The sequence below is a fragment of the Cygnus olor genome, chromosome 3 (genome assembly GCF_009769625.2).
Source record: "Cygnus olor isolate bCygOlo1 chromosome 3, bCygOlo1.pri.v2, whole genome shotgun sequence".
Classification (NCBI taxonomy): domain Eukaryota; kingdom Metazoa; phylum Chordata; class Aves; order Anseriformes; family Anatidae; genus Cygnus; species Cygnus olor.
Genome location: NC_049171.1, coordinates 54,269,323 through 54,282,489, shown reverse-complemented (window position 1 = coordinate 54,282,489; position 13,167 = coordinate 54,269,323). Strand labels below are relative to the sequence as shown.

The 13,167-nt window shown below is 34.1% G+C and overlaps 1 protein-coding gene across 1 annotated transcript in view; it reads left to right on the top strand.

Moving 5' to 3' along the window:
- Nucleotides 1-13,167, top strand: part of TBC1D32 (TBC1 domain family member 32) — an 86,760-nt gene that overhangs the window by 67,056 nt on the left and 6,537 nt on the right. Inside the window, 4 exon segments of the mRNA XM_040552477.1 lie at nt 293-376; nt 10,191-10,260; nt 11,118-11,233; nt 12,151-12,305. Coding sequence (XP_040408411.1) covers nt 293-376; nt 10,191-10,260; nt 11,118-11,233; nt 12,151-12,305 — 425 coding nt within the window.

Genomic DNA, 13,167 nt, shown 5'->3' with positions numbered 1-13,167 from the left:
AATGTAGCAAATTCTGAAGTAATCCTTGGAGGATACAAAGATAATAGGGAATTCTCTTTCAGCTTACACTGAATATATTTTCAATAAAGCTATTTAAAATCTAATTTAAGCTAGGAATGGTGGTAGGAATGCAAAAGCACTAAGTATGCCTTGAATTGTTCCCCCATAAAAACATGAATAAACATGCAGAAATTCAAATAGCTTTAGTTATGTATTGTCATCTTGTTAGGCAATATAGTTCCCCACTTTGTTCATTGCCTTTAACATTTAAATATTTTTATTCTTTTTGCAGTTTTGGCAGAATTAATTGAAAAGTTCGTGTCACATCTTTCTGAAAGCCGATCAGATTGTTATTTCAGCATGGAAAGCTATAAAGGTCAGTTTCCTAATAATTTATTGCTGTGAAGCCTCTTCATATTCAAATTACTTTTCTTTTAAATATTTCTGTAGTGGTTTGGGGATTGTTGAAAATTTTCCTTAACAACTCAGAAATTCATTACTTAACTGATGGGAAGTCCTCAGTTTGGAGCAAAAGATGATGTACTTGAGGAAGCAGTACAGACAATTATTAGTCATATTTTCACATTTCTAGTGTGCAGTGGAAAGGAGATGCGGAACAGGCGAGGGTGTCATTCAAAGTATTTGTTGAAACCTATTTCAGGATGATTTGCAGACCTGGTGGCATAAATATTTAAGCAAGCTTAAGCAATCTGGTTTACCTTTTGAAAGCCCTTTATTATGTAATCAACCCCTAAGTATGCCATTTATATTGCATTAGTAGAATTGTTATTGTTGGCAGAGCAATCTGAGTGTTAGGTTTCATACAGATGTCATGCTTACAGCCAGGAACAAAGGAGGAATGATAAAGTTAATTTATTCTGAATGTAAAGTAATATGTTTTAATATTTTGAAATACTTATAAAATCAGAAGATACAAAAGCATTGTTAATATCTGCTGGAAAATGCAGTTTCATTCTTTAATATCTGTAAAGACTTCTTTCCTAGGTTGCAGTTTACTCATTTGGAGTACTAGAGAACCAAACCTTCTTTGGGGAGGACCTATTATTTATACTTCTGTTTTGTTCTCACATCCATAGGATGAAAATATAATGTCTATGGAGACTTCAGACTTGCCTTTGAAATTTCAAAGCATAAAACCCCTTTAGTAATTTAGATCTCTTTCTTTTATGTAGTGGCTTTGCCATTTAGCCATCTATCTTCTAATACTTTAACAGAATACTCTATTTTATTTGAGAATCTTTCTCTTTGCTTAAGGAAGAGAGGTGCTAAGTGCCAGTTCTGTCATTTTTTTATTCCTCCTTAAAAGATCAGTTCTCAAAAACTTTCACTGAAAGATTCTTCTGAACCCTATTGTCCTGAATCAGTTTGTTACTTACTTTTTGACTTCTCAAGAGGCATAATGAGCAACAAAAATCTTTTCATTAACTCGTAAAACATGCTATTTGCATATATCTGTCTCAATTCAAATCATGATTTCAGCTACTCTGTTAAAAGCATAACATCTTCACGACTTAAAAGATTTGACACCTAGACTTCCCAACTTGCTCCTCTCTGTACATTTTTCTTTTTAGGTCAAAGTTTAAGGTATTGTACAATCTCCAATGATATTGAAGGCTCAGGTGCAGTTTCTTTTCCTGCCTTGGGGGCTGCCTATCTCTTGGTTCTTTAGAGGATAGTACAGCCTACAGACTATAACAGTTTTTCCTGTTAGAGGGTGTCTGTTTGATTTGAATAAGGCAAAAACTTAACTGAAGGAGGAACAGAGGAGGAACTGTGCAACTTCCAAGTGGGTATCTTGCCCAGCAATGTAGAGCATTCCTGCTGTTTCTTAATCATAACGGTTAAGTGTTCCCATCTAATGTGGAAAAACTCTAATGAGAGGACACAGTAGTCTGTACCCTCTGCACTTAGAAGTGGAGTACCTTATTTTCAATCCACTCTTGTCCACCTGTTGTTCAAAGTGAGTATTTAAAACAAGTTCAGGAAGGTTGAACCTGGATCTTCTACTTCATTAACCTATGATTTCAACATGAATCATTGATCAGATGGAGCTGTCAACAATAACATATTGTTCATCTAAAATTTAATGCCAACTTGAAAGAAACCAAGATTGAAAATCCTATGACAATCACATACGTAAAATTATACCTTGTGATTATCTGTTCTTAAAAGATAGATACAAAGACAAAACAAATATAACAAATTAAAAGCTCTTAAAAATCTTGGGCTGGACAGATTTTCAACAAACCAACCCATTTTTAAAAATTCTTTTTTTTTTTTTATTTTTCAGAAAACCAGTCCAGTCTGTATAACATTCCTTTCTGTATTGTATGAATCACTTTTTCGTGCATAATTATACTGGCAGTATTGGACATGAATTCTGGAAAGAAGTTTATGTATACAGGTCTCAAAGTGAAGTTCCATGATGCATTATGACCTCACTGCTTTAGCTGCAAAGAGAAAAAAAGTGAATCTAAGAATTCAGCAATATGCAAAGTCCTCCTTCTTTTCTACAGGAAGATTTGTTGTATCTCACAAATAATTTAAAATGACTGGTGTTATCAGATATCTCATTCTCTCTAAAATATACTCATTTGCTCTGATTATGAGGAACTTATTCCTTCAGAACTGCTAAATGCTAAATTAAATCCTAACATGACCCAAAATAAAATAACAGGAGTTTGAAGCTAGAGTAAATACATTTAAGATCAGAAATTAAAGATGGCACTTTCTCCTTCACAATAAAAAAAAAAAAAAATCAGGTTGGCTGATGAACAATTTTCTTTCACAAATGTTTTCATATTCCCAATCTTAATAACTACAAGGTTAGAAATGGGATAGCGAGACACCTTCTGAAGGATTGTCAGTAGTCTGGAGATAAGACACTGATGTGAACTGTAGGCAAAGGGCAGGTATTCTCTTAATGTTTTCCTCCCGGTCAGCAATGCCATTATCACACACTCTTTTTGTGAAGAGTTCTCCAGTCCAGGAAAGTGTGTTGCTCAGTCAAACAGTGTGATTCATCAAAGGTTTATTTTATGTTTTACAGGAAGTCAGTTAATAAAATTTCATAACACATTTTTCAGACAGGTGTAGCAATGAGTATCGTCCAGTAAAACCAGCTAAGACCAGTAAACTCATGCTGATTGGCAAGAAGGTGAAACAAAAATTTGGTTCCAAAATTGAATCTAGGATTATACAGCACTCTGCTACAGTAAAAAGGCTTGACTGTATGAATCAGTTGTGTAGCTAAATTTACACTCATTTCACTCTTTCTTGCCCAATAAAATATACGGTGTGGCATTCCTATGAAGACAAGGAATGTGCTGAGAGACCCCTATTCTGTATTACGCTTCCAGTATTTCCACAGAAGGGAGAAATGGAACACCGTAAAATCTTTATAACACTTTATTTACTTAAAAGTACTTTTTTTATTCTCTCACTGACTGAATAATGATCAATCAGTTTTATATATATTTCCTAGGATTTTGTGCTAAAGTATATGAAGGGTTGGAATTTCTCAAAGGAGAACAATACATTCTTGAATGCCATGTTATTTTGCAGTATCTTTATACATATGCCTAAGTGTTATCTGAGCTAAAACCTAAAACTGTTGTTACAGTAGAGATATCATTTTGAATTACATAGAGCTAATGAGTTGTTATTAAACTGTATTCCAGATGCATCTTCCTAGCTCAGTATCTAAGTAAGCATTTTTGGCACTTTGCAATTGCATGTGTCCCCCATTCACTCTCTTCAATAAATCGGGATTTGGGGAAACAGTTTCTAACCAATGTTTAGTTTTAATGAAGAGAAGCCACAATTTTCATGAAACTGGATCCAGTATAGTCCATAGATATTCAATGTTTATCATGTTCCTTGAAATGAGAAAAGGATTATCTTAAAAAAATGACAGCTTTCTAAACCTGTAGGTAGTTGTAATTAGAATAACACAGTTATCCATCTGCTGTGGAATCCCTCAGGATTTCAGTCCATTATAAAATCTGCAAATATGGAAAAATCAAATCAGTTTGGGTTGTTATCATTTTGAAGATAAGGGATAAGAAAAAATAACTGATAAACCACTATGCATTTGCAGTGCTTAATTATAAACAGTAATACAAATCTTACTTGAAGTGTACTTTTTGCTAACAACGATACTGCTGTGATGTGGATTCAGATGAGGAAAATAATATACAGTACATATGTTAAATGTTAATGAACTCTGTCCATCCCCTTTCCCAAGATTAATACTTTACAGTTTGCTTTTATTTGATCATTGAAAGCCAATCCTCGATGCCTAGCTGTCAGAGGCAATAGGATGGCAATAGGATGCAGGAGGCAAGGAATTGAAATTTGCTATAGCAGAAAAACTGGCGCTATGCATTGAAGTTACTAAAATAGCTACTTCATCTTCCTGTTACCAGCAAATTCCGATTCATTGAAACAGAAACGTTTTGTGTAAATGTATTAGTTTTCTCAAGGTTCCAGCAAGCCTATTTCTCAAAGAACTCCACTTGCAGAGTTATCTTTTTCTTTACTGTGAGGGTAACAGAGCACTGGTGCAGGTTGCCCAGAGAGGCTGTGGAGTCTCCTTCTCTGGAGATATTGAAAACCTGCCTGGATGCCATCCTGCACAATGTGCTCTAGGTGATCCTGCGCAGCAGGGGGGCTTGAACTAGATATCTTCAGAGGTCCCTACCAACCTTGGCGATTCCTGTCATGGTCTCCACCACGTGTTGCAAACTTCCCAAACTCAGGAATACTGTGACCTTTCATGGTTAACTGTTCTTTTGGGTAGCTCTGTTGGTGCAGATGACCTTGCAGTTGAGTTTTCTATTTCCACTGACCTCTATCTCTGAAACAGCTGAAGCAACTGAATCTCGGGTATTCAGGCCTTAGCCATAAAATTGAAATATCCTGCTCTGGTCCTTCTCTAGTTGAGGCTAGAGTTCTCCAGATGAACAAAATCTCATAGGAACTTTCTACCATTTAATAAGCTTAGTCTTGTAAGGGTCAGGTGGATTGGATGATGAACAGAAATTTTTAAAATGCCAATGGGAAGCTTCTTAGAGGGAGTAATGAATCAGAAATACAGGCCTACATCACAAATTGGGCTGAGAGGGAAGGGCGGAAGTAGGGGCATTCTTCCCTTCCTCCTGCATCATTTGTTGAATGCACATCTTTAAAGATAGGTGCTATCAGCAAAAAGCATTTTGCCCTTTGCTAGTTGTTATGTAACTGGACTGAAAATGTAGTTTATTCTTAATGATGTTACTGCCAAAAACAGCCTGAGTATTTGTGATGACCAATACTCAGAAGTTCTAGATAGGAATATTTTGATCTTCTACTGTTATGGAATCTTTCAGGAATCTTTCTGATGACCTAGCAGATACTTTCAGTAATTAAAGTGGAATTGCACTTGAGATTACATACCTTAGTTTAGGAGCCATTGTCTGTCTTCATTTGCAGTTTAAAAACAACAATAATAATATATTTCTTTGAAATGGGATTTTTTAGAGACAATTCAAACAATGAATACAAGATTCAGACTGTCAGAAGTGTTATAGATGAATGATTTTGTGGAAGAGATGATGTTTTGATGTTCATTAAAGAACAGTAGCAAAATGGCAGAAGAGAATATGGTGAGAAAAGTATGACTTCCACTCTTCCCCAACTCCAAAAAAAATGTTTTAAAATAGATAATTTTCATAAGGATATCACACAGTGTTTTATACCGACTCCTTGGGTACCTTGACAGTGCCAATGTTTAGACACATATTAAAGAAGAAAAATAAAAAGAAAAGCTGATTTTTATTTAAATAAAAGATTTGGTCAGTTTCACAATTGTAGTTTGCATGGACAAAGCCAAAGACTAGAGATCTGATAGGAAAAATAACTACGTATTGTAAAGTCCTTGAAGCTCCTACAAGAATTATGCAGGTGCCTCTGACCATCATGGGATATTCAGTAACTGTTTGCAGTTTTATTACTTACCTTTGATTAAAGGAACCATGTAATTTCTATCTATACAAAGAAAACTAATATTTCTTACCTGAAAATAGACTGAGTTAAAATTTAGCATTTTGTGAAGATTATTTGTGTTGCCATAAAAAGATTTGGCCTTAACACCAAGAAGTAAAAAAAGGTAAGTCAACACTGTAAGTACAGCTTTAGTAATTTTTCCTACTTACCACAAAAGGAAAGCCAATAGTTTCTGTGGGGTAACAGCAGTGAAATGGGAATAAATTATTACCCAAAGACCATACAAGTTGTATGAAATAAACTGTAAAGCTGTTTCAGCTTGGCATCCAGTCATTTCATTGTGAATGCAATGTAGCCCATCTTCTGACTTAACCACATAAAAGTTTCTTTGTGGTAAGAGGAAAAATGAATAAGAAAACCTTTCAGATGAGTCGTAAAGTTGATGCATTGAAGTTTAGCCTGATCAGAAAGAATACTATTGGATTGTGTGTGCCACTTAACTCACTTTGAAATATCTGCAGCTACAGATTGACTTTAATAGTACTATTTACTTGCCTTTGCAAGTCATGCTTTTCAGAATGTCTGTTTTTATGCTGCTGAATGTTACAAAACTTTTGCAAAGTGCTGTCCATTGAAGCACTTGAAATGGGCATTACCGTAGGTAGTTCAACTGATCAATCATAACCTCAAAGCAAGAAAACAATGAGATTGCATAAAGAATTTCTCCTTGTCTTCCCTTTTTCCTGTTCTTCCTGCTCCCCCTAATCTTTTGGAAAGTAATGAAAACCAAGGAAAGGAATTTGCAATGAAACAAGAAGACAAGGAAGGGTTGGAAACAAGGGAAGATCACAAAATGATAAAAATAAATACTTCTTTATTGTAGAAAAACTTAGTATTTTACATTTTTTCATATGTAGTGTTCATATTTTCATGTTTAAAGTTATCACTGGCAATTAAGAGTTTGCAGTCATTGGTGTTTCAAAGGAATCCTTTTCTCTTTTGAATTAATAAGATTGTACTACATAATGGATTTCTAAAACAGTTTTGAGAGCAGCCATACTGATATTTTTTTTTATGATTATCTTCTTAGGAGAGCGCATGGTAGGTTGCTAATGTTAAGAGCAGTTGCAGGGCTAAACAAAATGTATTGTTTACATCCTAAAGTGGTCCATACCTACTGCTGTGGAGTCTTACGCATTTTAGAATGAGAGATGAAGTCAACTTCCCATTGTTACTATTTTAATTGTAAATCTTTACAGCTCCTAAAGGAACATGTGGAATATCTTTCAAGTTATCCTTCAAGTTTCGATTCAGGTTAATTTCCATTTTACCATATTTTTGATTTTTAAAATAAGAAGTATAAAATACCTATTTGGCATAGATTTTTCTTTTATTAGATAAATAAAAAGGAAGTTCCTAAAGCATGTTGTTCATTCCATTTAATAATAGTCACAGTGCAGTATCACGTTCTTATCTAATTCACAGTTCAGAGAGGTATTCTGTCATTTGGCTGAGGGTAAATGGCGTTCTTGTTTAGAAAATTGTTCCATCAATGCCTTCTGTTTTTCAAGAGAGTTAGTTTTCAGATATATTGATAAATAATTGTCAAATGAGTTTTGTAGAATATTAAATTGTGTATTAAATCCACAGAGTCATAAGCATCATTATAATAGTACAGTCACAGCATACGACTGCAAGCTTGCTAGTAAGCTTTTTATCCATGGATTGCAATATGCAATATCTTCATACCCAACTTATTCTTAATAATAATTCTCTAGCTTAATGGAACATTAAAGGTTTCTAGGTCCAGTTTTTAATCACTAGGAAGTGGTCCTTTGTGTATTCTAAATGGCTTTATAGTTTTCTAAAGCCTAGTGTTCCCAGTTTGTTAATTGGAAAAGCAAAATGGAAATCAAAAATATTGATAAAGAACCACAATTTCTGTGTTTGTAGTGTGAGTTGTGGATTGGTAGTAACTCAACTGCGTAGTGTACAGAGCTATGATTATATCAAATACACTGGTGTAAAAAAGCATGAGTTTTTGCCTTGATGAGATACTATATAATAGAATTATTCAGTCCAAACTCTATGTTAATTTTATCTTCTTTCATAATACAGGGGAAAATATCAAAGGGAAAACTGATAAGGAGAAAATCCTTTTCAGCAACTAAGAATTATTGTACCAGAAAAGAAAAGGCAATGAGGATGAATGAAATCAGTTGTACTCTTGTAATGTTGGTAGGAAGTAAGCATTCAGTTCTTGCTTTAAGCTGTTACAGAGTGGAAACTGGCTCAGATGGTGTGCTGTCATATGGCTGTTTCTCACGGCACCCTTGTTGGACTCTGAGACCAGCTCCAGATTTCCACCCACAGGAGGCTCACCTTGAAAAGGAAGCAGAGCTTCCTTGGTGTAGAGATTGTTAGGCTGTTTCCTTCTCTCCTGCTATTCAATACAGTCATGCCATTTTTGACTGAATTAACCATTAGTCATAGTCAACTCATTCAAATTCTCCCTGGCTTGTCTTCCAACATGGCTTCTATGATATAGTATAGCTCTGGCCTGCACAATTGCAAATAAGAACCTGGAAATGAATGCACTGTTTGGATGGTATTTGCAGCTTGAGAAAACAGGTAGCTTGGAATAGTAGCTGTAAAAAGTTAGCAACTGTTTCACGCATCTCCATGGCTTTGTAACTGAAATGCCCTGTGATTTTATATGTATTCTTTCAAATACTGAGCAGGACACTTTTTTCTTTCTTTCTTTCTTTCTTTCTTTCTTTCCTTCTTTCTTTCTTTCTTTCCTTCCTCCTTTTCTTTCCTTCCTTCTTTATTTACTTTCCCTCTTTCTTTCCCTTTCTCTTTCCCTCCTTCCCTCCTTCCCTCCTTCCTTCCTTTCTTTCTTTCTTTCCTTTTCTCTTTCCTTTTCCTTCTTTCTTTCTCTCTTTCTCTCTTTCTCTCTTTCTCTCTCTCTCTTTCTCTTTCTCTCTCTCTTTCTCTCTTTCTTTCTCTCTCTGTCTTTCTCTCTCTCTTTCTCTCTCTTTCTCTCTTTCTCTTTCTTTCCCTCCCTCCCTCCCTTCCTTCCTTCCTTCCTTCCTTCCTTCCTTCCTTCCTTCCTTCCTTCCTTTCTTTCCTTTCTTTTCTTTCTCTCCCTCCCCTTGAACTTCATAACCAGAGGCATTTCCTCTCTTAACCTTAGTCACTGTTCACTTACCAGGAACATAGTGTTTACCTAAATGGAGAGCCAGGGAATCCTTCCATTTAATTTCTCTATCTGACTGAAAAGATACAGAAAAAATTCATATCATCTGCAATCTGCTTAATAATAATCAGACTTTTACATTTATGACTTACATGAATATATTTTTTTACTTCTGCTGCCATATATATTTACATTTTTAACAGACAATTTTTTTATTTAAGTTCAATTTTTTTTTATTAGCACTTTGTCTCAAAGAAGCATATTAAAGGCTTAAGCCCTCAGCTTTTAGCTCATAGTATTACTGGAGTGATTTTTTTTGAGGTGTCATTATCTCAGATGAGATGAGAACACGAAATAGACAGAACTTCATCTTTTGCATTTAAAATTTAACATTTTGAGAATATATTACCAACGGGGTTGTTTTAATTCATGATTTATTAATTTGTTTATCTAACTTGGATTTTTCATTGAAATAAATGCAAAAGAATGGTGGTATATATTACTGTGTGAAAGAAAGAATCATGGAAATACAGGATATTTAAAAATCAATCAATTATAAAATGTTCAATGAGATTAATATCAAAATAGAATTTTTGTTAGCAAGGTTGGCTTTACAGCTTGGAGACTTTAAGGCCACTGGAATGGAAGAAAGTAAACAAGAAAATGCGGCTTTGATTTCTTGGCAAGAAGGGATGAAGCTCTGCCAAGAAATGGGTCTGAAGATGATGTTTGTTCTCATGCTTTAAAACTAACGATAACCGTATTAAAAGTGAACATTTTCCTGTAAAGAAAGTGATTTTAATTAAAAAAAAATAAAAGTGTACGAGGAATACAGGTTCTTGATGTTTCTTTGCAAATACTGCTAAACTCACTTAAATGTGAAACAGATCTCCAAAATTAGTATCTGCACATAGAAGCTTTACATTAGTATTCAGTTTAAATCATATTTTTCATAATACTTTATTATATTTTTCTTTTGTTTTAGCCATGGATGCAGATGTGAAGAAGGAAAGCCTTTCATCTGTGCAGCAGCTTGGTGTTGAAATGACAGTCAGGTACATGGTATTAAAATATTTCCCTAGTGTATTTCTAGAATTTGTTTTATTTCACAGAATGACTTTAATGATATTTAATCCATTAACTCAGTGTTTTATGCCATCTAAATCTAAAGATAATCTTTTGAGAAAATGAATTCTAACTTTCAAAATGAAAAAGGTATACTAATACCTAGTACGTAATTAAATTATCTTTACAAATTATATAGGTTATTGTCCTTGATTGTTGCAAAGGCTAATTGTAACTTGTTAGTAAGATTTACCGCTTAAATTACATTATCCTGAGTTATGTTTCTTTTCCTTCTCACATTACTTCTCTAAATGGTTCTGTTTAGCTAAGCTTAGTTATATGCCATTAACACATTTTATTTTGCTCATAATTTGCAGAGCTATGATGAAAGAAAAGTTAATGTGGCTGTACTTCCACAGATTGTTTTCTTTAGCGTTAATATTTGGATTCTGATGCCAATAGTTACAAATAAAATACATATAAAATATACTTTAATTATATATAAAAAAAATATACTTAGATGGAATTCTAAACAATGTACATGAAGAAAATGAGTCACGTATCATTAGGAGTTCTTGCTCCTTCCCATCACAGTTGCTAAAACTTTGAATTACAAGGAATTTCGGTAAGAAATTGTAACACTGAGTAGAATAGTCTGTCATTCCCAAATGAAGAACCATAGCTTTTATTAAACCATTTTTTATATATCTACAACATTGTGGTTTTGGTTATCAATGCTATGACTGCTTAACTTTTATAGGCCTATTAAGTATGAGTTCTTGCTTTTTAGTTTTTTTTTTTTTTTTAACGTACTTAAGCAATTTCAGTTTTTAACTTCCTGTGTTAGATATGGAAAATACCTGAACTTGCTAAAAGAACATGCTGAAAATGATCTGTTCTTCATCTTAATGAATTGTGAGCAATTTCTGAAACAACAGCAGACAACTGTGGCATCCTCACTTCGTATCCTTCTTGACTGCAAGTTGTACGGCCTAAGAATGCCAGCGGAATTTGAGCTCCTAATTTGGGTTTTTGATGGTGGTGTTATATGTGTGATATATACTGAAAGAAGAAGAAAAAAGCACTTTCTTTGAAATTTTGTTAAGTTAAAATGCACACCCAATACACTCCATAAAATATTTGTCATTCTGTTCCATATTTTGTTAAAATTGTGTCTCATTCATTTTTGTCATAAAATTTTTTGGTGTAGGGTCAATATCTCTGTATATGCTAAAGAGTCTGAAGCAATGTACCTTTGAGCATTAATAAATATTTGTGGTATTCCGACAGTACCAATGTTCTGACTTCTGACTCTTTTAGACATACTATGGAACATTATTTTTTTTTTAATATAACAACGATTAACTTTTCCAACAAGCTTTTTTCTTCAAGCATTAGACTTAATGTATCTCTATTAAAATATACTTCAGGTATATTAGTCAGAATATACTTTAACTCTTTTTTTGAAAGCTTTTATTTTACTTTTTTTTTTCCTTAATCTTCACAACTCTTGTTTTCCTCCTCTTCCCCTACCATTCTCTGTTCCTGTACTGTAGACACACTTGTTTTGGTGTGAGGGTTTTGTATTTACATATTTCTCTAGGGTTTTGATGGTTTTTTCCTGTTTTGGATCATTTACTTATGGGCTGGAAAAGAGTAGACTACAGGGAAAACAGCTTAAATCGTTTTTCTTAATTCAGTTGTAGAGACAGGTGTGTCTCTAGAAAGCTGCTTTCTGTGCAGCTATATCCCTTTGTCCCATCTGTAACAAACAAGCTCTTAACTCTGTATGTTTGGACCTGGGGAGTGAGGAAGGCTGCAATTCCTGCATGGCAGTACAAAGAAGTTTTTTGCCCAAGTTCCTTAACTTTTTTATGCAGACTGCTTGCAGGGACGCTATGCTGGCTATGACTGGTTTGCATCTTCTGTGTTCCTCATAATGTCCGGGGACAGGGAGAAGACTCTAACGTTTCTTCAGCAATTTTCTCGTCTTCTTGTTTCTGCATTTCTCTGGCTACCAAGACTGCATGTGTCTGTAAGAATTTAAAATCTGATTCTTTCTGAAAGACAACTTTGAAAGTTAAAATACATGTTATCAATTTCCCCCTTTTTTAAATTGCATTAAGTTTTCATTAAAGCCCTCTAACTGAATGCATAACCCTGATTTTTTTTCTTTTTTTTTTTTTTTTTCAGAAAAATACAGATTTGCTCAAATGGTTGTTTAAAAGTAGTGAAATAACAGGTGGACTGATGGTAAAGACAATGTTACCAAGTTTTAAAATTGACAGTAAAATAAACCTTGTTAGTGGCATCAAATTCTGCATAAAGGTTGCAATACTGTTGCAAGACCTTTTATTATTAGTAGTATTATTACAATGTGAAGTTTATCCTTCTGATTTTCAGTAAAACTCAGTTTTATGGTTAAAAACACTAAAATGGATATATTAAATTTGAAGAATTACGAAGAATTATTACTGAATTCTGAATGCCCAAATTCTGAATGCTTTGCCATTTGAAATTATTAGTATTTTGATCAAGTTTGTAGTATAGGCAGCATGATTTCCATCTTTGATTGCATATGGAATCATCTATGTAAAACAAAAATCTTTCATCTTTCAGTTTGACTTCATACATTTTCACATTGTCTTGAATGTTTTGACCACAAATTATCAAACAACTTTTTTCTTTACTACAGAATTCTGGGGCATAGGATGCACCATTTAGATTTTGTGCCTCTTCTGTATGCAAGCCTCTGTTAAGTTGGTCTGTCTTTTCACCTGCAATGACTGTATTGCTCCACTCACAACGCCAAGGCCAGCCCTGAGGCTGTTCCGACACAATTAAATTTTGTTCCATTATGTGAATATAATTGTGCTGAACATCATCAGTGCTGAGAA